The sequence below is a fragment of the Fukomys damarensis genome, unplaced genomic scaffold (assembly GCF_012274545.1).
Source record: "Fukomys damarensis isolate Sample0158 unplaced genomic scaffold, DMR_v1.0_HiC HiC_scaffold_27, whole genome shotgun sequence".
In the NCBI taxonomy this organism is placed as follows: Eukaryota; Metazoa; Chordata; class Mammalia; order Rodentia; family Bathyergidae; genus Fukomys; species Fukomys damarensis.
The window spans coordinates 3,202,392-3,210,609 of record NW_022900939.1 but is presented as its reverse complement, the minus strand read 5'-3'; the positions used below and the strand labels follow the sequence as shown (position 1 = coordinate 3,210,609).

The 8,218-nt window shown below is 54.7% G+C and overlaps 1 protein-coding gene across 1 annotated transcript; it reads right to left on the bottom strand.

The window, feature by feature from the left end:
• Window positions 1-1,505: 1,505 nt before the first annotated feature.
• On the bottom strand, window positions 1,506-8,189 carry Btbd18 (BTB domain containing 18). Its single transcript, XM_010608307.3, has 3 exons — window positions 8,123-8,189; window positions 6,933-7,103; window positions 1,506-3,489 (listed from the first exon to the last, which is right to left on the bottom strand). The coding sequence occupies exons 2-3, from the start codon at window positions 7,054-7,056 to the stop codon at window positions 1,751-1,753; spliced, it is 1,863 nt and encodes a 620-aa protein (XP_010606609.1). The 5' UTR covers window positions 7,057-7,103; window positions 8,123-8,189; the 3' UTR covers window positions 1,506-1,750.
• Window positions 8,190-8,218: the final 29 nt, after the last annotated feature.

Below are 8,218 nucleotides of genomic sequence, written 5' to 3'. Positions count from 1 at the left end.
GCTCCGCCTCACTCGCGCCTTCGCAGGTGCCCAGCTCTGGACCGGGATCGAGAAGGGGCCTCCGCGCAAACTCAAGTTCCCGGAGCCGCAGGCGGTGGTGCAGGAGCTGACCAAACACCTTTCCTAGGGTCCGGGCAGGAGGCCCACGCTGAGGTTCGGCGGGAGAGGGCTTCACCGGGGTCCGGAGCCGGGGAGCGGAAAGCGAGTTTCGCGCCTGTCCTCCGCGCTCGGCCGTACTGGGACTGCGTCCCGCACCCTGCCTTTTTCTTATCTACTTAGTCACGTACCGGGGGTCGAACCCGGGCCCTGGTGCTTGTCAGGCAGCTGCGGCGTCACTGAGCTACATCCCCGGCCTCCCTCGTATTTTTAAATGAGGCAGGGTCTGGAAGAGTGATGACGGAGGGCCCACGACTTTCCGGCGGAAGCGGCTCTTTGCGGATGGCAGTTTGTGTGTCCTTTAGAGTTGGGGGGCTGTTCACTGTCGCCCGGGGGTGTGGAGCGGTTCTTTATTTACTTGCAAATTCACTTCTGCCTTCCTGGTGGCTATTTTAAGCCTGAATTACTTATCTCATGGATTTTCTTACTGAGATAGCAGGTACATAAACTGATCCTCGAGGTCTTAGCATGAGGTAGTGATTTTTCCGATGTACTGGCAGTAGCTTACCTGTTACTTCTCTGTACCGTTCCCTACACCCTTCTGGGTTTTATTCTTGAGGTTCTTCGGTTTTTTGGAGTAGTTCAGGCCAGCCCTAGCCTTGAAATATGCAGGCCGCCACCCTCCCGCCTCAGCCTCCTGAGTGATGGGTTTACCACCATCTTCCAGCATGCCAGGCTGCCCTCGGTTAAGAGGTGCCTGCACTTCAGCCACTCCTGGCTCCCGAGAGTCTCTGTGCCTAGTGCCATCTACAGGGGTCACACTGGGGAGCTCTGGAGACGGTGACCCTCCAGCGGGGGGAGTGGGTTCACGGGGTAAGGCGTGGATCCAACACCCTGCTCAGTCTCTGACCCGCTCCTTCCTTCTGCAGCGCTTGTCCTGGTGGTGTTGGAGCGTCTGTGACGGGATATGGCCAAACTCCAGCCATGGCCCTGAAACCATGGTCTCCCTCACTCCAGACATGAGCGTTCACAGGAGGCAGCCCCCAGCAAGTCCTCGTAAACGGTTTGGATGTGATTTAATAAAGTGAAGTATTGTCTGAGTAAAAGAATCATGTCAAGGGAGGGACAGAGGAGCCTCAAGGGGTGGTGAACCTTTTATTGTTTCATAGCCTAAAGGCCACCTGGCCTGGAATTCATAGGGCCTCTGGTAGAGCACGTGAGATATTTGTAAAAACTGAGGGAGCAAAGGAAATTTTTTAAAAAAGCAACCGTACCTTTTTTGACTCACTTCTTGGAAGTGATGGCAGAAGTGCATCCTCCTAGCCCTGTGGAGAGCTGTCAGCTGGGCTTCCTGGACACCCAAACCCCTGCACATATTGTGGGCCCTGCCATAGGGCGGGGCTCCTTCCTGCTCCTCCACTGGCCAGACTAGCCGTCTCCCTGGTACCTGCGGCCCGCCTGAACCGGGGACAGTTCACTGACTTGTCACTAACTGGAAAACAGTATGAGACGCTTCAAGTTTCTACCTTTTGAGCCGCAGTACTCCCCGGACTTCACCTGGCTCCTGAGGCCTAGGGTGGGATCCCAGAGCCAGGGGCTGAGCTGCAGTGCTGCAGGCTTTGCAGAAGGGCCCGGCCATCCAGACTCCCCTCTGCTAGGTCAACACATCCACCTCTGTTTCGGACTCTGAGGAGGGGTCGGGCCACACTGAGTGGGTACTGGCAGGCACCAGCGTGGCCTCTGCTGCCCAGTTCACTACATCAATCTCGTCCTCGGAGCTGGCAGTGGGCGGGTCAGGCCCTGTCCCTGGAGCGGGGCACAGCTCCAGCCCACCCTCTGCCCAGCTGGAGCCTGGCGTCAAGGGGTTTCCCGGGGAGCCCACGTGCTGTCTGTCTGCCTCTGCATCTGGTGGCTGGGAGGTGGCGGCGTCAAGACCTGGCATCCACGCCCGGGCCAGCTCTTTGTTCTCCCCAGCAGGTTCCTTCTCCAGCCCCGTGAGCTCCCCGGACCAGAGTTCCAGGTCTGGCAAGCACCACTCCTCTCCCATCCAGGCCCCACCTGCGCCCATTAGGTGGTAGCTGGGCGTCCTGCAGCCCTCTGGCCCAGGGCTCTCTGGGGACCTTTTGGGCGGTCCTGCGTCCGAGCCACACAGCACCAGGTCGAGGATGTCCTCCAGCTCTCTGGGGGCCATGGAGCTCGAGGCCCCCACGAAGGCGCAGTCCTCGCTGTGGCTACCACTCAGCATGGGCTCCTTCCCCAGCAGCTCTGGGCTGGACCCAAAGGGCCGCCCCGGCCCAGGCTGGTCTGGGGAGTGGCCGGCAGCCAGCATGATGTCCAGCACCCCGGCACTTTCGGGGGAGTCCTGGTACAGCGCCAGCCGGGCAGATGCCCCTTGCTGCTCACTGCCTGGGGACAGCGGGACCCCGGGAGGAGCTGCTCCGTCTCTGGGGTCAGGGGTCCTGAGGGCCGGGGCTGGCTCCTGCACCACCTCCCAGCAGGTGCCGTTGACCACCTTCCGCAGCTTCACCCTCCCCACCTGCCCCTCCTCCATGGGCTCAGCTGGGGGCACCCTGGCCTCTGGGCCCCGCTTCCCACTGGGCGCAGCGGGACTGGGCACTCTCAGAGGACTGGCCCTGTCTGGCTCCCGCCTGTCATCCGCTGTTCCTCTGTTTGCCCTCTGCCGCCAGAGCCGCCGGCCAGGGGCTGTGGGCACCAAGCTGGGTCCACCCGATGGGCCGCCGCTGGGAGGTGGCTTTGGGCGGCTGAGCCGGATCTTCCGGGGCAGCAACGCTGCGGGCTGGCTCGCTGGGCCCTGTTTGTCTGCCTTGGGCTCTGGACCCTGGCCGGCCGAGGAAGAGCTCGGCCCTGGGACCCGGCAGGCCCTGGCCTTTTCCTGCAGCAGCATCAGCGTGCCTGGCGTGCTCCCCAAGCTTGGTGGGGCGCTCTGCTCTGGGAGACCCTCCTCCCTTCCAAGGCCCAGTGACCTCACAGCCCCTGGACAGGGAGGCTGGGTGCCTGGCAGTGGTGTTTGAAGGTGGCAGCCGGGGGCTACCACTCTGGCAGAAATGGGCGCAGCGCTGGGCTGCAGGCACTCGCGGTTCAGCCTTCGGCCCTGCGGGGCCTTCACCAGCTTTCTGCCCTCCAGCTGCAGGGATTCCAGCTCAGACACGCGGAGCTGGCGCGCTGCGGACAGCAAATCCTGGGCCTCTTCCCAGGACACCTCCATCTCCGACGTGTACAGGAAGTCCACCAGCTTCCGCAGGGTCCCAATCTTCAAGCCCCCCAGCTCCAGGACCACCTTCCGACCCTGAGCTGGGGTCTCCTGCTCCAGGCGCTCCGTGAAGAAGGGGCTGCAGGCAGACAGGATGCAGCAGTGTGCTGGGACGGCCTCACCTGGGGGAAAGCCACACGCTGTGTCATACATGGCCTGGCATGCGGGGGAGGAGCAGACAGGGCTACCCTGCACACCACCCCTGCTCCTGCGGGCTGGGACCTCCATCCGCCATTCCCTGTGGCCTAACTCATCCTCACTTCCAGAACCTGGCTTGGCCAGCTCCCTTCAGAAGCCCCTCCACCCTGCAGAGCGAGACTGGGCCCGGCTGTGGGGTCCTCCACAGCTATGTGGTGGTGGTTCTTTCCTCTGTCCTGCTCATGCATGTACACCCAGCCCTGGAGACCAAGTAGGCTCATGCAGTACTCGCCACAGAGCAGGGCAGCGGGTACTTGCTGAATCCATCTTCATTGACTCACCTAAGAATTCAAAATCTGTCACAGCAGCAGCTTGTGTCTAACGAACAGCAAGAGCTGTGGAGGCTGCCAGTTGGGTCCCTTCTCTCCTGAGCTCTACCACTGCCTGCTCTGAGCCACCTTCTCATTTTATGGGCACCTCTCAGACTCTCCTACAGCTGAGACTGCCAGAGACTCAGAGATGCGCCCCAGTCCATCTCTCTCCACAGATGGCGCTCCTGAGCTAGCAGACACATCACAGTGGTGTTTTGACACGATGCCTCACAAGCCCCTCCGATGTACCTTTCCCAGAGAATGAACTTGCTCAGCATGGAGGCCCATGCCTGTAGTCCTAGTACTTCAGAGGCTGAGGCAGGAGGATTGTGAGTTTGAAGCCAACCTGGGCTACATAGTGAACAGAAGACTGGCCTGAACTACATAGAAGACCACGTCTTAGGAAAAAAAAGCCAGATGTGGTAATCCCAGCACCTGGTAGGCTGCCATGGGGATCACTGAGTTCAAGGCCAGGCTGAAAAACATAGTGAGACCCTGACTCAAAAAGTGAACTCCTGATACCTTTCATTCTCCCTCGGCCCCTATTTTCTACCCCAAAGTAAGACGCATTCATCCAGCTGCCCAAGCCTGAAAACTGCATCCGGTTCCTCTCTCCCTTATCTATTAACCTTTTTTCTTCCCCCCCCCCCGGCAATGGGGATTGAACTCAGGACCTTGTCCTTGTGAGGCAGGTGCTGTGCCACTGAGCTAAATCCCCAGCCCTTTTTGTTTTTTTGGTAACGGATTGAACTTGGGCCCTTGCAAGGCAGGCGGCAGAACCACTGAGCTAAATTCCTGGCCCTCTTTTTCAAAGAGTTTGACCTCATGATCCTGTCTCTACCTCCTGAGTGTTGAAGGTGGATGCCACTATACCTAGCTTAAACCACAATTTTTAAAGGACTAAGACTTGCGTATTATATGCCACCAGGCACTGTTGTAAGAGTTTCACCAGTGTAAATCAAATTATTCTTCACTGCAATCCTGTGAAGTAGCTACTGGATATAGCTGAGTAACATGGCCATGATTACAGTAAGTAGCAGGTGTAAGATCTGAAGAGTCTACACTCCTGAACACTCCAGCAAGTTTTAAAATTCTCTTCAAAAGCCCAGACATCTCTACTCTTGATGCCGTAGTTCCAACCATCATCCCCTCCTTTTCGGGTGCTATGACCAGGCAAGTGATTCCCAACCAGTCTGTGCGCCGTTAAGTGGGAAGTGGATGTCCTCCCCTAACCTGGGCGGGGAGCGCTCGTTCCTCCAGCTCTCCTGAGCAGACCCCTCCCTCTGAGCTCTGGCCCTAACAAACCTCTCCAGGGTTCGGGATAGAATTCTCCATCTCTGTATGTGGCTCTCTCTCCATCTGGAGAAATCTGTTACTTAAGCTTGTCCTTCAGATTCCATTTCATAGATTCTCTCCAAGAACAGTTCCTGCACCCTCTCCCAGCCGCCTCATGTCTTTGAAGGGTGCTCTTCTGTGACCCTATCTTAGCTTCTATTTTATTACCAATTAGATTGTTAAAGTATTGTGCTTGTCATTTGATTTCTCCCCAACATGATTTCCTTCAGAGGAGGGACTATATCCTTGTATGCCCTAGCAGTGTATAGCATCCATCAGGGAGCTGGTGTGTGTTTGTGTGTTTGGTGTTTTGAGACAGGGTCTTGCTGTGGAGTTCAGGCTGGCCTTGAACGGCCTATGTAGCCCAGGCCTCAAACTTGCAGCGATCCTCCTTTCTCAGCCTTCTGAGTAGTAAGATTACAGGCATGCACCACCACGTGTGGCGATTTTTGTGTTTGAATGAAAAATGAATCTGAGCTGCATAGTTACTAAACCAACAGGAGCTGGGCGTGGTGGTGCATGCCTATAATCCCAGCACTCTGGAGGCTGAGGCAGGAGGATGCTGTGAGTTTGAGACCATCCTGGGAGACATAGTGAGCTCCAGGTCAGTCTCAACTACACAGTGAGAGCCGGTCTCAAAAAAACCAAAAGGAGGAAAAAAAAAAAAAAAAAAAAAAAAGAGAAAAAAAAAAAAAAAAAAAAAAAAAAAAAAGGAAAAGCGTTAACCGGAAGCCTCAATTCGGTTATCTCTAGAATTGGAACATATAACGCTACTTATCTCACACAGCCTAAGAGTCAAATGAATCACTATGTGCTATGCACTCTGCAAACTGCAGGGTGCTACACAATGTCACAATCCTTTTGTTGTTTGGAGACAAGGTCTCACTATGTAGTTTAGGCTGGCCTGGAACTCTGCATTTCTCCTGCCTCAGCCTCCCTGAGTGCTGGGATTACAGGCATGCGCCACCATGCTTGGCCACAATCTTTTTTTATAAACGAAGAGACTGAGCTCCACAGAGATGAAATTACTTGCTTGACAGTTACTAAGTAACTAGGACTAAATCCAGGGTTCTGACTACTAATTTTGAGTGTTCTACATGATACCACAGTCTACTTCCTGCTAATTTAACATTTTCATGGGAGGAGAAGGAGTGGGAATAAGCTACACGTTTGTTGCTCCATCAACAAACAAGAATCCCATTTAGAGATAAGAAAAAAAAGCACAAGACTTTAGAAAGAAAATGGGAAAACACAATGGTGTCATCTATGTTGTGGTTAGTATGTTAAGAGCAACGTTTTAAGTGCTTAACATATGCTAACAATCTTTACAATCATCCCATGAAGTTATCAACATTTTAGAGAATTTCTATGCTCAAAGAATTTTACAATTTTTTTTTTAAAAGAAAAAACAAGCCAGGCGTGGTGGTGCACATCTGTAATCCCAGCACCCGGGAGGCTGAGGCAGGAGGATCACTGTGAGTTTGAGACCAGCCTGGACTATACATAGCAAGACCCTGTCTTGCCAAAAGATGACCAAAAAAATCACAGTCACAGTTTCACTCTTGAGAACAGTAACTGTCCTGGAAATAAACAGCTCCTTACCAAATGTTTCCAGTACTGAGAGGTAATAACAGTCTTCTGGTTTTGCCCTTCACCTCCGCCTTAAATTCACTCCATCTTATTTGGGAGTGGTTTTCGGTTGGGTCCCATCAGGCTCTTACCTTCTGCCTGCAGCAGGACGTCACAGAACACACCACTCTGCTGCTGCTGATGAAGCTGCAGGAAGGCCAAGTGGAGGAACCGCGGGTTCCGGTAGAGGATCTTGGGACTGCCAGGAGAGCACATGTTGGGCGTCTCTGAAGATGGCGTCTCGGTTTTCACAGATCAAATTTCTGCAGGTGAAATCAGACAATTCAGAGGCATAGTAACACTTGATTTGTGTCTTTGAAACAGCAGGGAAGTAGTGAAAGTGAGAGACAATATGAGTTGAGGACACATCAGCACAGCTGTGCCAAGAGTATCTCAAGAAAAAATATCTCCATAGAAGTTCCGTGTGGGAAAATACACCTAGGTTTGAAGCCAAAGTGTGTGCATGTGCGCGCGTTTCATCATGACGACCGAACCCTTTCTCACTGGGCTACATCTCCAGCCCTTTTTAAATTTTCAGGCAGGGTCTCGCTAACTTGCCAAGTTGCCCAGGGTTCCAACTTGTCATCTCCTACCTCAGCCCCACAAAGCGCTGGAGTGGCAGGGCTGTTAGCCTGGCTGTATGACCTAATGTGTGTCACACAGCGTCCTTGGGTCTCACTTTGCTTATCTATGAAACAGGAATAATAAACCGCGCGCCCCAAGTTATCATCATCCTCACTGCCATCACTGCTGATGTGACTTCCCAGTTCCACAGGTACAACGCTCTATGTGACACGTTTAGGGTGCAATACTGGGAGTCGCATTCTGGGGAAGTCGCGTGCACTTTTTTTTCAGAGCTCACTCCACACTAACCAGCAGAGGGTGCACGTGGAGAGAAGACTGTCACAGAAGTAAGGACGCTGCCACCCTTGAAGTTTCAACTGTCCTTCACCAAACCCAGCCTGAGCGACCCTAACGTAGCAAAAGTGTGGCCCTGCAGTCTATTCACCTAGCTAGCGATGGAACCGGGCCAGGAAAGCACTGCACTCCCAGAACAAACTGGACATCCTTACACTGGCTCAAGCCAAGCGTGGTGATGGCCCACACCTGCGATCCCTCCCTGCACCTCGGAGGCTGAGGCCAGCCTGGACCACACAGCAAGATTCTGTCTAAAAAAGGGCCGGGTTCAATCCTGATACCAGCCCTAGACGCAGGTGTGCAGCCGACCAGTGCAGGGCCGGGACACTAGTCCAGTGGCCGCTGGCCTCACGGCAGGCCCCACCTGGGATCGCTCTGCAGTGGCTGCGCCCCGAAGGCTCCTGGGCTGGGGCTCCCGTCCCGCCCAGCGTGACCCCAAGCTCTGTGGCCGCCCCAGGTC

What these genes read in the sequence shown, in the direction of transcription:
- Btbd18 (XM_010608307.3), bottom strand. Translation starts at nt 7,056, where the DNA reads ATGTGCTCTCCTGGCAGTCCCAAGATCCTCTACCGGAACCCGCGGTTC. An exon ending in CGTCCTGCTGCAGGCAGAAG is followed by an intron (nt 3,490 to 6,932) that starts GTAAGAGCCTGA and finishes GCTTTCCCCCAG; the next exon opens with GTGAGGCCGTCCCAGCACAC.